Below are 24,106 nucleotides of genomic sequence, written 5' to 3'. Positions count from 1 at the left end.
TTAATTCAGTTTTAATTACTTTTTTAACTTTAGAATTAAGATAATTCTAAGAAATAAACAATCAATATTTCATTGCATTTGATGTACTGCCAGACTGCAGATTTATTTCTTCCTAGTACTGAATAAATGGTTACTCGCAATTTAGGTCAGATATTACCTGTTTTCAATTTTTAAATTTAAAAGTAAATTGTTTTAGTGTTTTTTTTTTTTTTAACCAAACCATAAACAAATGGTATTTGAAGAAAGAAATGTGAATTTTGGTAACTTAATTTAAATAAGCTCAGGGACTGTATTCAGCTTATTACCCATTTAATTTAACATTTAATTTGACTCATTAACATTCTTTGCTTAAAAAAAAAAGGGTTTGAACATTTTTATTTTAGTTCTTGAACATTGTTTTTGTTAAACAGCCTTGTTATAGTCCCTTTTCATCTGAACACATTTTAGAAGCGAGACAAAAGTGCTTGAGCTGTTAATACGCAATAAATGTGTATATAATTCATTGTTACACAAGACTTGTCCATAGCACACTTCAAAATAAATTTGAGAAGATATAATAGTAAAAGATCAACTTCATGGAGCAGCAATGAGAATTCTAAGTTTGTCTTGTTGAAGCTGACAAGACGGGGATCATTTTCTCTTTTTAGCTGTTAATTCTAACCATATGTTGGCCGCCCACAGAAGTTCCCAAATGAACACTGCAGAACAGAAAATTTGACTTTTTGTGTCAAACATGTCGGGGTGGGAGTTTATCTTATCACATGTATGGCACTTAACCTTTACAAACTTTTATTTTCATTCTGGATCAAAGATCCATTACTATAAACTTAGTCTGAAATGTAGTATATTTACATAACTGTGGCTGCCAATATTTTATATGTATTCATTCCAAAACAACATGCCTTTTACATATCCCTTTTACAGTGATAGTCTATATAACTTCCCATTCAATGCAGACACTTAATTGGCCCTTTTTAAGAAGGCCGGGTTAAGAATTCTGTGCTGGAATTCTGAGACGAGCTTATTTTAAAATATTGAATGAATCTACACGCCTGTGATTTAAGAGTTATAAACCATTTACGTCAGCTTATAAAATGAAGATTTTTATTGATTTTAGTGTTACCACCCAAAACATGCTATACATCCTCTTAAGAAATAGATTTAATACTTAATATTTCATACTTTTTTCGAAGACTGAGTAACTATCTAAATTGGATTATGATGGATTGTAAAAAAGACACAGAAATGGCATAATGTATTTATTAACTATGCAAGTGAAAGTAGTTGCGGTTCCACATTTCCTTTTCTTTGAGTTACACCACAAACAAACTAAATGGCATTTGGTGCTAATAAAAAATGCATCTCGGGGTTTCTGTACCACAAACAAATCTGTGGTTAAAGTTCACTTAGTCTTTCGTTCAGTTTTTGGGACCATTTTAAATAATGCAATTTGAAGAAAACAATAGGCAGTGCTATGAAAAAGTGGGTCCTGCATGTTTCGGCTCTGAGGTAAAGATTCTGGAGTCTGAATATTTCCTTGTCTTCATCGTTCATTTTGTTTTCTCCTTTTTTCCCCTTGTTCTTACTTTTCTCTTTATTTTTTTTATAAAAACAAACCTGTGTAGTCAAACTATTAAAACTTAAAACTATTAAAATCTATTAATTAAAAAATTACCTACACACATGTAATGGAAGGTTACAGGTGGAGATTGGTGCTTTTGTAAGGGAATTTAACCTGGAGAATGGAGATTAATTTCCCAATGTTCCCTCATTTAGGAAAGATGCACGTTTCCCTGGCAGAGGCACTGGAGGTGCGTGGGGGTCCGCTGGAGGAGGATGAAGTCTGGGCCGTGTTGAGTCAAAGTGCTGAGAGCCTGCAGGAGCTTTTCCGCAAAGGTAACTGTACCAGACGCAGAACATCACCACCGCACTCACTCAAGTGGAACAATTGTTAACAAATGTATTGTGCACATGCAATGAAACTACTGCACTAGAAAAAAATCAAATTATGGAAGCTATATTTTTAGTGACAACTTTCCATGTATTCATTGAATTTAATGCAGTTAGAAAAGGAGCTTGGTTACAGTGAGATTAATGGGAGTTTTTGGTAAGGCAGGGTTCCCAGGTTCAAAGCTTTGAGGATTTGTTTACTAGCCAGGTACTTCTACATTAGTTCTAAACTTCCAGAAGTTCGCTGGAAATGATCGGTGAAAAAGTAATACTTTTTTTGCATTTGTGGTAGATTGAATCTTCGGGCCTTATTCATTAATTCTCAGCAATATCAATTGAATTGACAATTTTCAAGTCCTGTTTTGTGATGATGTCCTGATACAATGTGCCTGTTGGCAGTCTATCATTCAGCAGCAAAGTATACGAACACATAGTAGTCAATTCTACCTACATTTTAAGTGGACCTATTCTGTAACCTGCTAATCAGAGATCATCATAGACCTGATAGTACTGTGACATAGTATGTAACGAACTAAACATAAAACTACATTTCTTGTTATCCCACTAATGATTACTTTTTAGTTTTATTCTACCGAAGAAAACATGGATGACAATTTAAAGTCAAGTAGATTAATGAATTGTAAACAGGTGTCAGTTGTCTTAAAATCAGTTATCTTAATATAGTTAATGTATAGGTGAACTTAAAATCATACTTATTTTGTGATTACATTTCATGCACCCAGCTCAGCACTAAAGAGGGAAAGAAATTTAGTCTTATATTTAAAGTAGAAATACAATGTTTTCCAAATGCTGAATACCAATGAGTTTTAATGAGCTCTAATCATGATGTCATCTCATCTTCTGTAGAACAATTTGATAACTTTCTACATCAGAAAAAAGTCACAGATCAATATAGATTGGCTTGTCTTATTTGTTTCTTGTTTGAAGCCCCAGTTGAGTTAGTTTCCTCCATTGAGAACTAAATAAGTAGGCCTATATCATAATATATATTTTCCAGAACCCTAAGAGACTGCTTAGTCTACTTACAGTGCCTTGCGAAAGTATTTACCCCCCTTGGCATTTTTCCTATTTGTTGCCTTTCAACCTGGAATTAAAATTGATTGTTGTGGGTTTGTATCATTTGATTTACACAACATGCCTACCACTTTGAAGATGCAAAATATTTTTTATTGTGAAACAAACAAGAAATAAGACAAAAATGAAAAGCAAATACAGCTCAAGTCTCTTGGGGTACGTCTCAATAAGCTTGGCACATCTAGCCACTGGGATTTTTGCTCATTCTTCAAGGCAAAACTGCTGCAGCTCCTTCAAGTTGGATGGGTTCCTCTGGTGTACAGCAATCTTTTAGTCATACCACAGATTCTCAATCGGATTGAGGTCTGAGCTTTGACTAGGCCATTCCAAGACATTTAAATGTTTCCCCTTAAACCACTCAAGTGTTGCTTTAGCAGTTTGCTTAGGGTCATTGTCCTGCTGGAAGGTGAACCTTCGTCCCAGTCTCAAATCTCTGGAAGACTGAAACAGGTTTCCCTCAAGAATTTCCCTGTATTTAGCGCCATCCATCATTCCTTCAATTCTGACCAGTTTCCCAGTCCCTGCCGATGAAAAATGGATGGTGTTCTCGGGGTGATGAGAGGTGTTGGGTTTGCGCCAGACAAAGCGTTTTCCTTAATGACCAAAAAGCGCAATTTTAGTCTGATCTGACCAGAGGACCTTCTTCCATATGTTTGGGGAGTCTCCCACATGCCTTTTAGCGAACAGCAAACGTGTCTGCTTATTCTTCTTTAAGCAATGGCTTTTTTCTGGCCACTCTTCCGTAAAGCCCAGCTCTGTGGAGTGTACGCCTTGGACAGATACTCCAGTCTCCGCTGTGGGGCTTTGCAGCTCCTTCAGACTTATCTTTGGACTCTTTGTTGCCTCTCTGATTAATGTCCTCCTTGCCTGGTCCGTGAGTTTTGGTGAGCGGCCCTCTCTTGGCAGGTTTGTTGTGGTGCCATTTTCTTTCCATTATTTAATAATGGATTTAATGGTGCTCCGTGGGATGTTCAAAGTTTCGGATACTTCTTTATAACCCAACCTTGATCTGTACTTCTCCACAACTTTGTCCCTGACCTGTTTGGAGAGCTCATTGGTCTTCATGGTGCCGCTTGCTCAGTGGTGTTGAAGACTTGGGGCCTTTCAGAAGAGGTGTTTATATACTGAGATCATGTGTCACTTTGATTGCACACAGTTTACGTTATTTAACTAATTATGTGACTTCTGAAGGTAATTGGTTGCACCAGATCTTATTTAGGGGCTTCATAGCAAAGGGGGTGAATACATATGCATGCACCACTTCCGTTTTTTATTTTTTAGAATTTTTTAAAACAAGTAATTTTTTACATTTCACTTCACCAGTTTGGACTATTTTGTGCATGTCCATTACATGAAATCGCCCCAGAAATCTATTTAAATTACAGGTTGTAATGCAACAAAATAGGAAAAATTGCAAGGGGGATGAATACTTTTGCAAGGCACTGTATAGCTGATGCTGGCCCAGCCTATTGATGTAGCTAGCAGTCTTGTTAAGCACAGATTACACACAATTTTTGTTCCTTGGTAGTAAGTGTTATTTCCTAATTGCTTATGCCTCAAAAGTATAGAAAATGGTTATTATTCCCCACAAACTTTGTTTTTGTGACCAGGACAGTGATATTTTGAAATGTAATTATTTCCAATGAGAAAACTGGCGCATTTGTGTCTTTTCGTTCACATAGTCAGAAAAAAACAACGCATGAATTCAAATTAACATGTATTTATACTAAAGTAATACAAAAATGACTACAGAAGATTTAGAAGTGAGTAGTTTTTTGAGATTTACGATTGAACTCGTAAAAAAAATTGTTACACGGTGTAATCAACAAAAATGTGACTTACATAATTTACAGTGATTTGTACTTTCAAATATAGGGGTATAGCTTGTTGTATCTAAACATTCCTCTCCTTAATGCATATGATCTTGAACTTGCAGAGAAAAGGGGGATGTTTATGATGATCTTGAAGCCTGAGTAGTATATGTTGTACATACTTTTTGGTAAAGCCATATGGAAAAAAAAATATAAATCATAATATACAAGGCAGTTATTGTTAGGTATAGGTTGTTTCTTAACACAAAATAATTCACTCTCTGGCAGAAGTTTTGATCAAATTCTTGAGGAATATAAATAAGCAAATTTACTGAAATAATCTGGAGATATTTCAAAATCTAAGTGATATTGTTTACTCGTATAGAAAAACAACAAAATAGGTCCGACTAACCACACAGGATTAAACAAAAAATAATTTACTCGTAATGATCCAAGAAAACTGTTAACCAGATTCATACAATTTGTAACCCAGCTAATTGATCTCATCTGTATACCATATTCTGGGGAAATAACCAGGACACTTGCGTGCTGAATCCATATGAACAATTCCATATGATAATGATTACCATGTTGATTTTGTAGCAGATATTCAAACATCTTGCATTCCTCCATCATTTGGAAGTAATTTAGCTAATTTAAGAATTTTGATATACCTTAAATATTCTTAAAGGGAAACTTTCAGATTTTTAAAATATAATCTCAAAGCAATAGCGTGAGTGATCTGTTATTGGTTCATATCAAGGTATATTGTGTATCAGTTTGTTATATAAGATTTTTTCATTAGTCTATTTGCATTTAACACAGTTTCTTTCCTTATGCATTTAAAAGCAGTGTATAGGCCTATCTGTGTGTGTATCAGCCTTTATTAACCCGCTGCTGTATGAAGGCTTCCCCAAGATATTTCCACTTGTATATATATTTGATGTATATTTTTTTATATATTATATGTAATAAGAGATCATCAGATCAGCATTAATTTAAAAAATGCATGCATTACCCACTTGACTGCTTCTGTAAAACATTCCACCTACAATTAATTTACTTTCTGTAATGAGAAAATGCTGAAGAGGCAAAAAACAAGATGCAGACATCAATAAATATAAATGAAATCGTCTTGGTAAGTTTGGTTGTGGATTACAGTGTGGTTTCCTTCACTGAAGTTGAAGTGTAGAGATTAAAGAAATGTATATGTGGGTGAGATGCTGGAACCTGATTTGATCTAACGGATAAGGATTGTGAGCTTGTGAATCATAATGCAAAGCACAAAAAAGATTGCTTTGTTAAACATTGGCTCCATTCATATGCTGGTGATATGAGCTGGTTCCAGCTTCTTTGGGATTAGATTCATGCTCAGTGAAGAACTTTACACATCTCCAATTGTGTGTCTAAAGTCTGTGTACCAGTCCCATAGCTGTCAGATGGAAAAACAAAAAAAAGTTAAGAATTCAACCATGATCGGCCTGGCAACATCAGGCAGATCTGTACTTTTTTTTTCCATTAAGTGTTTAATGAAACCTCAAGGCAATAAGGCACTAGCACAATTCTATTGTATGAACCCACACAATTAAAATAGATATTACTTTTTCAGTTTGACTTTTAGATTTAATATTTTCCTAAAGATACCCATACAATAAATGGGTTAACAGGAAGGGCAGTGTAGTTGGGCTTGAGAACGTTTATGATTGATTCCATTTAGATTTTGTGGGTGTGTATTGTATTATCCATTGTACTGAAAGGCTCAGACATTGTTGATGTTATTGAAACACTGGTGCAAGTAAGCTCTGATTGACTAAGAGCTAAAGACTTTAATAGTTTACATACCATAAGAGTTAGACATTGTGCTAGTTTCACACTTAAGCTTATACATTTCTTTGCTGTACTGTAACTTTGAATAACAGTTGTGGCATGACACGGTAAAACCTGTATGAAGGGTTTTGCAACAAACACATTTCCTCTGATCATGCTACTGCATTGGGCTACTGAAAAGTACCTCATAGTTATTTTTCAGGACTGTCTAGTAGGCTACATTTCAGTACCAGTCTAACCACTTTTAAATTTCTACAATACCAATATTGGAAATGTCCAAAAGCAGTACTCAAGTACTTTTAAAAGCCACATAACACATTAACCTCTTTTGGAGCCTGTTCTTGGAGTACCCATGTGTCAGCTGAAATGAAAACCAGCAGAGAGAGAGGTCCTCCAGGCTACTGCTATAGAGGATCCTTTAGTAATACTATAGTTATGTTTTTTTTAATAGGTTAGAATATCATCACAGCTCATTTACAGTTAAATCCATTTATTTCTGATCAGCCTGTTTTCATTCTTTCTTCAGCATTACACTTTCATGTGAAATTCATGAATGCTGATTCAAGAGTAGGCTGTTACTTCTGAATGTTTCTGCCTTGTGATAACTTTGAAATACCAAGCAGGTCAGGTCATTTTAGCTACCAATCCCCAGATAATTGTAACCATAAAATACTATTGTGGTTTAAAACTGATGTACATACATCTGGTATGCTAGATATTGTGCCCAGTATTAGAACCAGCTGTTAAAATAAACTTATCTGGAAATACTAAAATTTGCAGATGATGGTGGAGCCATGTGCATTTTCCTTACTAACAGGCCACAGCGATCCAGCAAAATCCAGATGTAGATCTCTGCTTTTTCAGAACAAATATAAAAAAGATTTAAAAAAAAATGATCATCAATGAATGTTACATTCTAACAGAAAGATGTTTTGTTATTAGTATATAGGATATGGTCATGCAGTGTGACTGCTTATTTACTTTCATCCTGCTAATAAACAAAGGCACAGCACAGGTTTTGCACTTTCAGATCACTGTTTTTCCATGATCTTCACTCAGTCTGGAGTAGAGTTGAGCTTATTTTACGCTTGCTTACACTTCCTAACAATAGCTATGTTTCCATCCACTTATCGAACATGTTTTATGTGAAAATTCTGAAGTTCTCATTCAAATTATATGCGCATTTTACAAGCCAAGGTGTGTTTCCATCCAAACTGACTTATAGTGATCAAAATATGTAAAAATATTTACATAATTTCTCGTAAAAGCACTGTCACATGCATTCTTTATTGTCGAATAAAATATTGGAAATGTTCAGTGTTTCCTAAAAGTTTTTGTGTGTAGAAATATTGTTGACACATTTCGACCTGTAGCCATTCCTGATGGCTGGCCAGTTAGCTTAAGTTCCACAAAACATCAGATTTATTAATTTTGGGCAAGTCGATTGCCACAGTTCAGGTCATCTTCTGCAGACAACAGCACAGTAACAAAATACTTTGCCATGTGATCGTGATGCAGGCAATGGACATTTCAAAATGCCCAAGCCAACCTTTGAAAGATTGCGCTGAGTGATTGGACCCTTTGTTGGCCTGAGAATGCCAAGCCTGCAGTTCTCCATTTTCAACCAGAAAGTGCATAGCCTTTGCTCTCTAAAAGTTGTCCAGTTTCAAAGAGTACAGAGTGGTGGCAGAGACGATCGGAGTCCGCTAGACCACCATTCACCACTGTGTGCACTGCCATATGGGGGACACTGAGCTGTAGCCCCAAAATGTCTTCAGAAGACAAATCTGAATTAAAATATTCGTATGCAGAGAGAAACATTCAAAAAGACAAACCCAACATAACAAATTTACTTGGCAGGAGATAAGATGACTCTGTGGCAGGTATTTGTTATTGCAACATAATAGCTAATTACAATAAAATTATTAAACAGTGACTTTTAATTGGCCTATTATTTTTATTATAGTAGGCTATTGACAGTATAGTAGGCTACTGAAAGCCTGTAATGAGGTTGTAAAATGATAGAATACACTTACTTATAAATACAACTAAAAGGACTTCCAACAACTTCTTAAATCCCCCACTTCACATTTAGGAATTCAGCAATATTGTTTTATAAAATAATGTTTCTTCTCCGTTTACCCTTCCCAGACACCTGAACAAATCATAACGCATGACTGCAAACTTATTCAAAAAGGCATCAGTAATCGGTAAAACACGTTCCCACTGGCGTTTGTCGCATGACCGACTATATCAACATATGAAAAATCCACCTCTGTTGAATGAAAAACTTTGTCGATGTTTACAAAATTCAATGGATGGTGAATTTGCGGTTTCCATCAAGCCTGTCGTAAAGGTTTTTTTTATTGGACAGGACTTTTATCGCAAAAAATGCCTTGATGGAAACCTGACTAATGTGTAAAATGTCCCTCTTCAGCATATGTGAGCTAAGCCTATTTCAAGTGAATATGGCGTTGAATAGAGTTTTCATTCTTAAATTCTGTATATGGGCTGTTGTCAATATTTTTTCACATGCATATTTAGACTTCCTAATTTAAGATACAATTTTTTCTGTACTTTATCCTACCTCCACATCCCAGATGTGAATGACAGAGAGCACTCCTTAGCCTATAGCTGTCTTCCTTGTCTGTCCAGAACCTCTTATTTAAGAGCTTGTACAGGCTTGCCAGTCTGATCCTGTGACCCGGTGTTCTGGTAGGCTCTGGGGAAGTGGGACACACTGGAGCATAAATCTGTGGGGACACTTGTTCATATGTAACCCGAAAAAAAGGATTCTATTTGTTACATCTCCTGAGGTACATCTAAATTCATGGGCATTTTATTCAACTCAATTTGCGTATATACATTTAATTTTAGTTTGAATGGTTACAGAAATAAACGTAGGAGGCCATGAATGAGTGTCACACAATGTAACCTACATCACACTGGGGCTTTCACTAACACATGTTGCACTTCGCTTTGTCTCTCTGCTGCTACTTGGCAACTCTTAGAGCAAAAATAGCAGCAAGGAGATTACATCAAAATTCCCAGAGCTTATTTCTAATTTTACTGAACTTGAGTTTTAAAACTGTAATTATTTCTTGTAACCAGGTTATGAAAAATTGGCAAATATGGTAGTTCATGTTTTGTTAAAAGTTTGTCCTGCTATCCCACTAATTTAGTTTTATATGCTCTTAATTCATTAAGGATTTGTTAATTGATTGGTTGTCATTTCTTCTTGGTCAACCCAACCCAAAATATTCTCTGGGTGGAATGGAAAGCTGTGCCTCTCCAGGAACAAGATGGTTTTACTACAGTTTAAATTGGCCTAATAATCTTGACCCCACAGTTGCAGCCAATACTGTTACTGTGGCTAAGGGAAGCTCTTAATCTATAGTTCAACTCTGTTCCACCAAGCATTAGTTATGTATTTTACGTATTTTAAGAAGTTTAGGTACTGAATGTTTTGGAAACCCTCATTTTGATTTAGCTAAAATATATTTACATATGTGGCTTAGATCTCTGATTGAACTACACTTCTTATAAATCTTTAAATGAGAAGAAAGCTACGAAGCTGATGTGATCACTTGTGTACCCGTATGTATTTTAACACTTTGGAAAACTGACTAAATGTTATGGTGAGGGCATGTACACCTATCAGCACAATAAATCACCATTCGCACAGCTGTTCAGATTTCTGACTTAAATACCTTGGACAACTCTGTACAGGCCAGTCAAGTTCTTCCACACCGATCTAAACAAACCATTTCTGTATGGACCTTGCTTTGTGCACGGGGCATTATCATGCTGAAATAGGAAAGGACCTTCCCCAAAATCTAGAATGTCATTTAAATGTTAAAAACTAAATATGTGGTCAATGACTTTAGAAAGACACAGCCTAGCCCCACCCACACCACCATTAGTGTTAAAGAAATTGAACTGTTATTGACAACAAACACTCATTCCATGTGTACAATGTAATGATGACCTTGTTTTGTAGAAGTTTTATTGAATCTGTTTTAACCTTTTGCATTGTTGTTTGGTTTGGTAATTTGACAATCTTTAACAAAAACAGACATGGCTGGCTTGTTAGAGTAGCCAGTAAGGTTATCAGGGTGAGTCAGGTCCAGCTCATGGTCATTAGGAAAGACAATGCTATTCTGGACTGCACTGACCACCCTCTGCTGAATAACTTTTGAGCTTTTACCTTCAGCACACCGCTTAAGGGTGCCCATAACAAGAACTAAGAGATCTAAGGACTTGTTTATATTGGTGGCTATAAATATATAAAACAGACTCCCTTGCCTCCATAGATTTAAACTTTTGCACTTTAGCCATGCCACTTATGCACTTTATTTTTTGTCTTGTCTTATGACTGTTTCTCAATGCCCTCTGTTGTTGCTCCTAGACATTTCCACATCACAGTGATAGCACTTCAAGTTGACCAGGGCAGCTCTAGCAGGGCAGACATTTGACAAACTGATTTGTTGGAAAGGTGGCATCTTATGACAGTGCCATGTTGAAAGTCACTGAGCTCTTCAGTGGCTCTGTAGATATTGGAACATTCTGGTAACTCGGTACATTGTTCGTAACTATGTAAGGTTTCCTGCCAGTAGGAAAATACATCGTGTAGCTGTCATATTTTCCTTCCTCTTCAAATTTTCCTACCTGCATTGGAATGTTGTTCCAAAATATAAATATGCAAAAACCTTGGAACACAGTCCAAAAAGGATTGTAGTTACATAGACTACTGTTTCACTGTACAGTGTGATTTAAAGTGCAACACAGAAATCTAAAATGTTCAGTGGTACTATAATTAAACTTAAATACATGTGTAAGTAAAGTATGAATACAGTTATATTTAGGTCTTCAAGATGTCAGTTGTCTTGAATGTTAGTTAATTTTTACCATTTTTCTATTATAAATAACCATTTTTCAGTTTCTCTATACATACAAAAGATATAAAAGTTTGATTTTCATGCTTCTAAAAATGAATACCTAAGTGTTTATTCAAATGCATCCTGTACATAATCAGTATAGATATTTCAAGCATTTTAAGTAAAGAGCACAATTCATTACTTGCCTAGGTTTCCTTATTCTATTGCCCTATGGACCTGCTCACTCACATTTGAGTGATTTACAAATTATATCATTGCCAAATATTACTTAACGTGTTATTGTAAGACTTGATGGGTTATTATACATCATCCCTCACCTCTGAAAATGTATTTACCAGATGTAGGGGGAAGGCAGTACTGACCTATACTACCCAGTAACCCAGGTCTCCTTTACTTTCCAAAATGCTCAAAGGGGTACTTGAAATTAGATTATATTTTCACATTGGTAATTAATTGAAAATCCCACTTTGAAAATTACTGAGCAAATTGTTAACACAACAAAAGCAAATGGTTGTAAGTAAATGTATGTAAAGTGGTGACTTATTGGGCAATGGGGATCTAAGCATCTAAGGTATTTAGTTTAACTTATTGTTCCAGGACAGCAGTGTTTATTTGGTCTTTGTTTAAAACAGTCAGTCTCAATCTAAAATCTCATTTTGAAAGTACCCTTGAACACTGGCTTTTTTAAATAATAATTATATAGTATTTCAAGGTTTCTGGTCATAACAAAGCTTCTCACAAAATCCACATAGCATCTCTCATTTTTAAATGCTATGTTGATTTGAGGAACTCTGGTGATCTATGGAAACAGCATTTTATTACATTTCAAACTACTACTTTGAAATGAGGCCAGGGTTGGTGTCAATTCAATTTAGATTGAAATTAATGGGCTAATTCCAACTCAAATCTTTTTCAATTGATCATTTCCAATTTGAAGTCTTAATGAGTCTTGTAATTCAAATTCATGAATTGGAATTGTGAATGTTTTAGTCTTTGGAATTGAATTGGAATTTTGACATTTTAAGCTAGATTTGAAATTGTGATTTTCATTATTTCATACTTCAGAATTTGAATTGGAAGTGTTTTTCATGTGCCTTGTTTTAATCGTTTTACCCTTTTTAATCCATTATGAATCCTCTATAATGTAGTTATTATCTGATCTTAAACAATTTTATTTTGTAATTGTATTTATCAAATTTTCAATGATTTAGACAATACAATGTTTACAAGACAATGTTTTATTATTAAAATTACACAGCAATGCTTCTCAGGTCAATTTTTCCTGGCCTCCTTGCAACTGAGGAATTCCTATTATCTGAATCTCAGCCAATGAGTTCCTCATCCACCTAACAGACACTCATACAAGACAGTGTCCTAGTCCTGCCCTCTTGTTGGGAAGGATATATCGCAAGAACCATCTCAATTACTTGCAATTACCCACTGTTTTAAAACTTACTATATAAGGACCTACCTCGCTCTCCTTGTTTGTTGGTGTGGAAGGATTGTGGTGGTTTTGACTGTTTTTTAAGGATTGCTTATGTTTTTGACTTGGACTGATACCGAGAACCCTGATTTTGCGATTTAACCTGGACTGGCTGAGGACCCACTGCCTACTGATTTGGACAAACACTTTCACAATGTCAGAGAAGCCTCTGGTGTTTGATCACTTTGAAAACTTAAGTTATGGTAACAAAGAAGGAAACTGTTAAGGATTAAGGAATTGGTGTGGTTAGAAATATCGAATTGGAATTGAGCCAGCAGAATTGATCCGAATTTGGAATTGAGAGGAATTGAATTGAAAAGGAATTTAGGAAAGTGTTTTGGATAATTATTTGATGGAATTTAAAGGGATAAAGAATTGATTTGGAATTGAATTTAATTAGTGGAATTGACCCCAACTCTGAATGAGGCAGATCCAGACATTTAGTCAGGGGAAGACTGTTAATAAAGCCCAGCTGTAAGGAACCAGTGTCCTGAGTAGGTAGAAGCTTGCGAATGTGTATTGAAGTTTGATGGATATACCATATTTCAGCTGGAGCTTCCTATGTGAGGGGGAGAGTGTTAACCTTACACTTGATGCATTTCATTCTAGCTGACCCATCTGCCATGGGGTTTATCATCTCCCCCTGGTCTCTGCTACTTCTTCCCTCTGGGAACATCTCCTTCACGGACGACAATGTCACTACACAGGACCTGCGAGCCTTCACTGCCCCAGAAGTCCTGGAGGGCATATCCTTGTCTTCACTGTCAGACATCGAGAAGGTACACGACTTGACTAGGCTAGAGTAAACTTCTACAATGTTACAGTGGAACATTCAAATTAATAGAATAGCTTATTTTATTCCTCTGGCACTGAATATAAGGATCAGCTTACAAGAATGGAAAAAAATGAAGTTCCAAACATTTGTCAAATGGATTGTAAGTGAAAACTCTCAACTCACTGTTAAAAATGCTACCTATACATAATTAAAACGATAGGTCAGAATGTATTCATTTAGAAGGACTTAAGTTAACCAAACTATAATGAACTTTGAAGTACTTGAAATGTATCTGTTAGGAGTAAATATGTAACCAGTCAAAAACCACAGAAAGCATCATACTGAACCAGTTGTTCCTGTTATTGTGGAATCTTGCCTTTCTGCATAGTTTTACTTTACTTTTGTTTTCACTATCTTTGTCATGTCAAGATGAAGATTTCATCAGTTTTGCCAAGGGCTGTACTAAAAAAATAAAATGCTTTACCAGACAATTCCATAAGATTCTTAAAATTGTGCTATATTTTGGATTTTCATGTATACCAATAGTATCATAAAACATGATTAACTCACTTTTCAACTTCACTTGATTTAGTAAACACTTTCCTTGGTTAAAAAGGCATTAGGGTCAAGAATCCTTAGTGGTGTTCCATTATTCCAAATTAATGGTAGTCTTGCCTCTCTTGGTAGGATGGTATCCAAGATGTTATAATGATTCTGTAGTTAGGTTAATTGTGTAGGTTTTACCTTTACATCTAATTAATTTACATATTTATTACAGATGCATATTTACTCTCTTGGGATGACCCTGTTTTGGGGAGCAGACTATGAGGTACCGCAGAGCCAGGTAAGATAGTCTTTCCTAAGTCAACATTGAAATTTGAATCTTGAATTGAAGCAAGTTACTGTTGGCATATTTGTGTTATACTTCCAAAATTAGATCTTTGGAGAACCAAGCAATCTGATGTAATTATAACAATTAATCCCAAAATTAAAATGCTATGTGTATAGGTATCCAGAGAGCCTTGAATAGAAACTGGTTAGATGAACTGTCTCTTTGCCTCTTTCAGCCAATCATGCTGGGGGAGCATCTCAACAGCATGTTGCTGAGCATGTGTGAAGATGTCATTCCTACTCGAGTAACTGTGCGCAGTGTGCTAGATGCCTGCAGTGCTCATGTGAGGAACACCAACTGCGAGCCTTCCTTCTCCTATGTCAGGAGGCTGGTCCGGCTGGTGTTAGGCAGCCTCTCTCAGGTAACGCTTCTTCGATACATACATGTTTTCTCATCCTGCCTCTTTAAATCCTTCTGAATATACTGTGAAACTTATATAACATTGTACAGAAGCAGCAACACCTTTTAAGAGCAACATTTCTCCTGGGGGCATTTCCTCTTCTCGCAAATAATTATCATTGTGTTGCCATTGTGTAACAGCAAAGTTGGTGAAGTTGTGACTTCAGTCTCAGCTTACTACTTAATGATCATAGTGATTGTTTTGACAAAACATACAAAATGTCAAGACATCTCTTGTTAATGTTAAGTATGAGTTTTGTAGGTTGGTTCAAAGCATAATCGAAATGTATTACTTTGTCTGATGGCTCAAAACTCAAAGCAAAACTGCAACATTAACTAAATTCAGATACTTAAGTTTTATATAATATAACCTAGAAATGTAGAACTATTTGCAGCTTTAACATATATGATATCATGTAAAAACTGTTTAAACTGTTTAAGATTCTTATGTGAATAACCGATAAATGCAAATATTTTATTCAGCATCCACTTATATGTATGTAACACAGTGGATTAAATAAACAATTTGACCCACGGGCTATACAGCAAACTAAAAACCCGTACATCATAGTGGTTACTATTCTATTGCATGTGTAGGAAGTTTAGTTAAATCCCAGTCATGTGAAATAAATGCCTTTATTGTAATGTAATATGTTTATTATCATTGTCTGATGATAAACAGTTGATAGCACACCTGTGCACTTGTCATATTTTCTCCAAATAATGTTTCTGTGGCCACACTTACAGTCAATGCAAGAAACCACTGTTAAATGTTTAAACATACATACACGTTTACCATTGTTTAATTTGCATTAAATTCCAAAAAAGTGAAACTACTATATGTAAATATACATTAATTTTCTTCTTCAGATTTGAGGATTTTATTTTCACACCCCTGAATTTTACTATGCTCTAATATAACACAGCGCAGGAATTAATAAAATACATTGAATGTGTTTGTGTGCCAAATTCTCAAATTCGAATAAAATGATCACCCGGATTAAGTAAAAACTTTAACCTTTCTGCCATTTGCCATGATTGATGTTGGCAATGATCTATAGAAAGCATGACAAACTAAACATTTCCATTAAGTAATAACTGACTTTATTATAATAATTACAACAATAATAATAAGGTGCATTTGTGTAAACAGTTTAATTATTCAGAATATGGCTTACTACTTTACACTTTAAATTAAATATTGCCAATAGTAAAAGCTCGCTTTTTAAGATAGCCTTGGGACAAAATTAATGATATGTGACAGTGTGGGGGGGAGGATGTCCACACTACCAGGGCTCTAACACGCGGTTTAAGTGAGTCTAACTAAACATGTAACAGGTCCCGCTCTATTATCTTAACACAAGCAGCATCCAAAACCGCAACCAGTCCAGAATCCGTAATCCAATGTCATCGTCAGAGTCCATAAGCAAAAGTCCCCTTTACCCAAATCAATCCTCGCTCTTCTCAAAACTGCTGTCCTTTGCCTTCCCAACCACGGAAGTCGGGCGCTCACTGGTTTTATGGAGCCGGGTAGCCAGTCACGTAGAGCCCAGCGGAGCAGCTGATGCACCGCTTGTTTCCTCCCCCAGAGTCCGTGGAAGTGCAGGGTAGTTCAGGGTGGTGCCTGAGCACCTTGCCAAGCACAACATCACAGCTAGGAAATGCATATCATCAGAGTTTAACAGAGTTCAGAGTTCCTTTCTAACTTTTGTTAATTGTGCAGTCATTTTCTTAAATTAACAACTTTTAAGCACTGTAAAAAAGTTTTAAGTGGTATTGTTATGCTGCCAGGTAATCAATTTAATCTGTTTATTTCATTTCTTCTAACGTGCTTAGCATTGTTATTATATTATATATTCATAGTATGAATCTCTGCGAGTAATTGTGATTTAATGGGAATCTGACTCTCAACGCCCACTCTGTATATTCATTATTTTAATTCTCATACTATTTTCCTTACTCAAGGCTACACCTTTATTTTAACAGCTTGTTGCTTTACTGACCAGGACATTTTGTTAGATTTAATGAGACCAAACATTACACAATCTTAGAAACATTGAAGACAATGCATTGTTTTCTACATAAATTAATTTAAAACACAAATTTGAGTTTTATTGCATGTTTTTACTTGTTCATATTTTACAATACCATCACTTCATAGCTATTGAAATTCAAAACTGAGAAATATGACTATATACAAACACAAAAGACTGAAATTATCAATGTGTGATGGATGCTGTAGCAGTTCAAACTAGTCGGCTTTTCTAATTATCTCTCCATCACTTCTGATTATTTTCCAGCTTCTGAGCTGACCATATTTACATTTATATAGATGAACTAGTTTGGATATATATATATATTTTTTAAATGAAGTTATGATGTTAATTAAAAACAATATATTCTATTTGTTCCAGCTGGATGGGCTCTTATCAAAAAGTGAAAGGGAGTCATTGCCGGAACGAAGCAGAGAGATCCGAGACCGATTAAAGGGCAAAGGTCTGCCATCAGGTAACCTGAACTGACTCTCAGACACTGTCTATCAGTAGTTCATTAGGAATATTGAATGACCGCAGGAGCCTGCCTGCAGTGTGTGTACAAGCCAATGTGCTTCCCATAGTGATGTGTGGTTTGTGAGGCATACTGTGATGGGTAGAATCTCTCCATTTTACATTTCCTCTTTCTATTTAGTGGTGAGTTCAGTGGAATAGTCCATACAATCAGCTTGAAGCTTTGCCATTTTACCCAGCTACTGTGTTACAACAAATTAGTTTATTTAAAAATATTATTTAAGCTAAATAATTGCTAATTGTTTCAAATTGTGCAAATACTATTGACTGCTATTGTATATACACACACGCTAAAAGTCAAGACTCATTGAGTTTAATTTTTATAAATTTAAAATTGGTTTGGTTTTGTCAATAGGTCTTGTCATTTTGTACTGTTGTCAGTTTGTGAAAGTATTCGTAGCATTGCCTCACCACATCTGGACTGGATTGAAACAAGTTATTATATCATTAAGTAAGCTTACCATTATTTTATTTTTAAGTGCCTTTCTTGATGCATCTTCAGAAAATGTTGCTTTTTAACCCTCCAACTTACAATACAAGTAAAGGAGTAAGTGGAACAATATTTTTCTATAGTTTAGTATAGGTAATGCTTTGGTTTTCTTTAAACTCCAGTATCTGAATTGTCCCAGAATTTGGTAAAGGGGGTGTGTGTTGATATAGTGGCAGGTCATGCATACACTACCAGTCGAACATTTTAGAACACCTACATTTTTCCAGTTTTTATTGAAATTTACACAGTTTAATGTCTCAGTTTTCTCTGAAATTAAAGCATAGTCCAAATAAACAATTGGAGATAAATCATGGAATGGTTTTGTTTAACCCTTAAAATGACAAACCCCTCTGGTACCAGATTCAGCTCTTTAATCCCATGAGTACTTGTGTTGTTTGCCAAGTGTCTAGTATCTCTCCGCTTTCTAATGATGTGAAGCATTCTCTGATGTGAAACCCCCCCCCCCCCCCCCCCCCAGTAAACTGCGCGTTTACCCCCCGGGCGACACGGAAACTGTAAATCAGATGCGTTTGAGAATGAAACGTGTTGGTAGCCAAGAGAATAAGCTTCCAAATGATGTGCGCATTGTAGGAATACATAGTAACTTCTATGCACAGGAGCTGTGAGTAACACTGTCAAATAATGCTTAAGAGGGTGTAGTAACACAGTATATAACTGAAATTTACATTATTTTTTGGTTTTTGGTAACTTAAACTTTTTTTTTTTAACCTGGCAGTTTACTGCTTTCATTTGTACCTTTTCAGGTTATTTACACAAATTTCAATACAAACTGTAAAAATTGGTGTATTCTAAAACTTGTCTGGTAGTGTATACTTCAATTATTAAATTAAACGTAAACAATAGGTCATTTACATAACATAACTGGTTGATTTATAAGAAAGAGAGGGTGTCAATTAGAGGAGTTGCTTCTAACTGGAGTGAGGTTGTTAGTCCCCAGGGATCAGTACTAGGACCTTTGCGTTTTCTAATCTATATATATGATCTGGACTCTGGGATAGTTAGCAAACTTGTCAAATTTGCAGATGATACTAAAATAGGTGGCTCAGCAGATACAATCTCGGCAGCACAGGTTATTCAAAGGGACTTAGATAATATTCAGTTGTGGGCCGACACCTGGCAGATGAAATTCAATGTGGACAAGTGCAAGGTAATACATGCAGGTAACAAAAATGTCCACTATAATTACACTATGGGAGGAATAGAACTAGATGAAGTAACGCATGAGAAAGACCTAGGAGTCTATGTGGACTCCTCACTTTCTCCATCCAAACAATGTGGGGAAGCAATAAAGGCAAATAATGTTAGGGTATATTGTCAAAAGTGTGGAAAAAGGGCAGTAATGTTAAGACTGTACAATGCACTAGTTAGAGCTCATCTGGATACTGTGTACAGTTCTGGGCTCCAAACTTCAAGAAAGATATCGCTGCTCTAGAGGCAGTTCAGAGGAGAGCAGCCAGACTTATTCCAGGTCTGAAGGGAATGTCCTACTGAGAGACTGAGGGACCTGAACCTTTTCACCCTGGAACAGAGGAGACTACGTGGGGACTTGATTCAAGTCTTCAAAATCATGAAAGGCATCGACCACATCAAACCAGAGGAGCTTTTCCAGATCAGCAGGGACACACGCACCCGGGGCACTCAAGACGTAAAACAGATACTTTGTCACACAGAGAGGCATCACAATCTTGAACAAACTCCCCAACAATGTGGTTGAAGCTGAAAATTTGGGAACATTTAAAATCATACTGGATAGGATCCTTGGATCACTTAGTTACTAATGGACACCAAATGAGCACGATGGGTTAAATGGTCTCCTCTCGTTTGTAAACTCGTTATGTTCTTATGTAACATGATTACACAAAATAAATATAGCTGTAAAGTAGTGATGCACTGGTGGTCAAGCAGGTATGGCACAGGAAATTATAAATTAAGAAATTGTACAAACTTGAAAGCGTATTACTTGGAATAAGAAGAGCAAGAGGGCTAACTGATCAGCTAACATTTGCATTCCACGCTGCTAAGAGATTAGGCAAAATCTGCTGCTTTTTTAATGTGTCCTTTATTCAAATACTTAATGTAAAAGATGCCGGTCCTGATTAAGAGAGAACTATAGCCTAAAGGTATGCAAATGCTCACATACTACTCTTAACAATAACGTTATCGGACTTGCTCCGACTCTGCCATCCTAGTTGTCCTCCAGTGAGTTTCCTAGCTAAACCTGTCCGTAGTACAACAAAAGCAACTGTTTAAACTGCATTTAACATTTAACAAATTTGCGTGTGCTGTTTTGGTCTGTGCTCTAATAGTCATCCCATTTATTACGTTTACATTTATGTCATGTTCCTTAAAAAAATATGAAGCAGGATTCTGATCTGTAGAGTTTTATGAATCTTCTGAAAATTATGATTCATAATAGGATAAATCAGTATATGAAACTTAAGACTCAATTGACGGATTTAGGTATAAGGACAGTTAAAGTGTAATAAGTTATTAAAAAAAAAATCTACTTATGTTTATTAATATTATTAATTTTATTAGCTGTTACGGACCACATTTTAGAGCAAGTTAAATGGTCCACCTTTCTTGGCATAGTGCAAGATTTCTGAATAAGTTGTGGACAAATTTTGCCTATATTTATGAATATTGTATTTATTTTTCCTGATCATAGAAAATACTTTCTATTTTGGCTTATAGTTTATATTGCATCATATTAATATTTCATCAAATGTGATTAAGCAAATTCAAGAATAATTACTTCCCTAATGCAAATTGGTAGCATATGAGTAGTTTTTATTTGTGTAGAAATATTAGTGGTATTTGTAAGTGTGTGTGTTTGGTATAATTTTAAATATAGATGGTAGTATTTAATTTTAAACTTTCACTTTTCACTTTTTTCCTCCCCCCTTCTCCATGTCTGCTGACCTTCTGGCACTTCCACGTAGCTTTCACTGCTGCACTAGACTGACAAAAAAAAGTCTGGTTCTTAGATATTTTTTGGAAATTCCATTTGCTAAAAAAAAAAGAAAAAAAGCATCTGCTCTATAGATTAAGCCACCACATGTGGTAATGGAGTGTAGGCCACTGCTGGCTGCTGAGAGCACCATGCTTCCTGGAACGAAGACAAACACTGAAGCAAGTCTTCTGTGGAGGTCTGTAAATCAAAGAAGCCTTTAAGTGACGAGGAACTGAATAAGGATTACCACAGTATCATCATCGTCTGTCTGTACAGCATCTGTGGACTCAGACACACTTGCAGAGTATTAATCTGCATCCAGTTATATTGTTGTGTGTTGAGGATGAGAAAATGTCAGTCCTGACACCAAATATTTTGAAATGGCAAATGTATTAAATGCATAGGCCCCCCTCCTTAAATCTTAATTGTAATTAAGTATTAGGCGTAATTTAAGTTTGTCAAATCTCACCCCACACTTTTCAGATAATGAAAGGCTCAATCATTCATAGACTAATTGAACAAGGTCTATAGGTAAAATAGGTTATATATAAATAGGTAAAATAATAGATTCCCTGTGTTGGCTCAATACTTGTCAACACAATCCCCCCGAAACAAGGTCACTGTATTACAATAGACTATACCTAAATGGCAGTGGAAGAAGCAGACCCTAGTTATCAGCCACCTGAACACGAAAACTACAATTTACACACTGCTATTTTCAGATGAAGCGAGAAACCTCACACCATTCTAGTACTGACTCAGAAGAATAGCACATGCAAATGTGGACACACCCATTATTATTTGCATAAAACTATACCGTTTCCATACTTGTTATCCTGGAAGGGTAAGCTGATGAACTACCTCCTAATTAAACTGTGATTAAACTGTTTAATTAAAATTAACATGGTAGATTGACAGAAACAGAATAATTCTAAACTAGAATGTGTTTTAATTTTGGTCAGTGCTTAACACTCCATGCAACTTTGTTACTTTTTGTGTCTCTCCACCTGTCCTTACAAGATACTAGAACATTTCTAATAGCTTGTTTTGATTTTTTGTTTTGATTTCTGCTAGCCCGTACCATGGTTTTGCAAGTTATGACTGACAAGAATTGTATTTTATTTTTGTTTAAACTTTAGACCATAGCTAGGTTTCTTAATATGTTTTAAGTTCTTTCAGTAGTCATTACCATTCAACTTAGTTATTTAATATATCTTTAGTTATAGACAATCACAGATTAAAAATAAATGAACAGATGAAAAATTAGTAAGTGATTTGTATAGTTTGCTCTGTTGAAAGTTATAAATTAGTTAATCTCAAAATGGCATTGAAGGTGAAACTACCAAAACAAATGTAGAAAGGTTTAGTTTGCTGTTACAAAAACACTGTAGGTTATTGAAAGATACATTACAGCAAAAACTATTGGAAGTGGTTTAACTGTGAAAGACCTAGCCAGTTTTTGAAGAAATATTAGACACATTGTTTGAGTATCCCAGTAAAATCCATCGATAACTGTAAAATATCCAACATAAGAATGGAGTGAAGATGGTAGAGAAATTCAACTACAGTTATATTGTTATAGATTGACCATGTCAGATTCCATTTGACAATTTGAACATTGAGCTTATAAAAAGGAAAGCTTGTTCACTGAAATCAACAACTGCATGTGCATTAAATAATGGAATAAATAAAGATGCCAGGAACTGCTTTTAAATGAAAAAGTCAAATGATCATAAGCAAAGGAAAAGAAAGGCTGCGCAAACCAAAATAACTAAGTGTTCAGTTAGTTTTGTCAAAGTATAAAATGAGGTTTTGTTGGTTGATTAGAAATTATTCAGATGCCTTTCCATACCTTTTATCTGTAGCTATATAGTCTTCCAAAATTCATGAATATTGTAATTGGTATTATAAATAAGTCGTTTTCATTGTTCTTGTAATAAAAACCTGAGACATTATGTAACTGTCTGGATCATGCAATATAATGAACATAACATCCTTCATGTTTTTAATAATTAATTTCTCAAATGTTTTATTTTGTCCAGTCTCAGGAATGTTAATGCTTTTAATCACAGTAAAAGTTGAGCTGGCATGACCATTTTTTCTCTCTCCATAATCTATAATTACTGGAATACCTGGAAAAGTGTTAGAGAACCTCTATTGTACCTTAAGGAGCCAGTTCACCTGACTGACAAGATTGTAATTTTGATGTCTAATAGCCGTAGAAGGACTAAGGGCAGGCTTACTGAAGTGCTTGGTTGTATCTCTTTGCAGGGATAATGGTTTATTGTTCTTGGACTTATTAAACCCATAAATAATCTTTCTTTGAGGAATTTATTTTAGGACATCATGTTGTGAGCTACATATTTTCATTTTATCTCAAAATCCTAGTTACAGGAATGCAGCCTGACATTTATTGGCAGTTTTGAGTATAACTTTTTATATCTTCGGTGTAATATAATCTTACGTTATGTTTTATCATTTACTGGTAAAGGTTTCAAAGACACCTTCTCAGGTAGAATTCAGTCAAAATCCTAATGTATTGTAGTTGTTTAGTACAGTGGTCAGTAGTTCGCTCAGTTGGTAGTTTGTGGTTTATTCACAGGAACCATTCTATGGATATCATACTGAAGCTAAAAAAATGTTATCTGCATTATAAAATTCCTAAAGTTTCTAAATTTGAATGCATATGTCCTCATGTGTTGGTTGGAATGTATAGGTAATGCATTTTGTGTTTTTTCTGTTCAATTATATAATGTTAACTTTTAACACTGAAAAGTGAAACCTTCACAAAAATGACAGTGCTGCATAAATCCCAAAGCAGTGCTCTATTGAAACATCAAATCCTCATTCACTGAAATAGCACTGCTTTAGACTTTCAACAGCTGCTATGGTTTTGGTGCAGGGTATGCTTTTAAGTGTTAAAACTTCCTAATAGAATTGTTTTA

General features: G+C 35.3%; 1 protein-coding gene across 4 annotated transcripts in view; it reads left to right on the top strand.

Annotated features, from left to right (window-relative positions):
* Positions 1–24,106, top strand: part of ptpn13 (protein tyrosine phosphatase non-receptor type 13) — a 114,478-nt gene that overhangs the window by 20,441 nt on the left and 69,931 nt on the right. For all 4 annotated transcript variants that reach the window (XM_066710750.1, XM_066710749.1, XM_066710748.1 and 1 more), the window contains exons 2-6: positions 1,777–1,896; positions 13,674–13,843; positions 14,618–14,683; positions 14,907–15,092; positions 17,545–17,638. In XM_066710750.1, the coding sequence (XP_066566847.1) occupies positions 1,782–1,896; positions 13,674–13,843; positions 14,618–14,683; positions 14,907–15,092; positions 17,545–17,638 (631 nt within the window). In that variant the 5' untranslated portion in view covers positions 1,777–1,781. The remainder of the gene's footprint in view (positions 1–1,776; positions 1,897–13,673; positions 13,844–14,617; positions 14,684–14,906; positions 15,093–17,544; positions 17,639–24,106) is intronic.

Source organism: Amia ocellicauda, chromosome 8, assembly GCF_036373705.1.
Source record: "Amia ocellicauda isolate fAmiCal2 chromosome 8, fAmiCal2.hap1, whole genome shotgun sequence".
NCBI classification, from domain to species: Eukaryota; Metazoa; Chordata; class Actinopteri; order Amiiformes; family Amiidae; genus Amia; species Amia ocellicauda.
The sequence above is the reverse complement of the archived record's forward strand: the minus strand, read 5'-3'. Positions and strand labels throughout refer to the sequence as shown.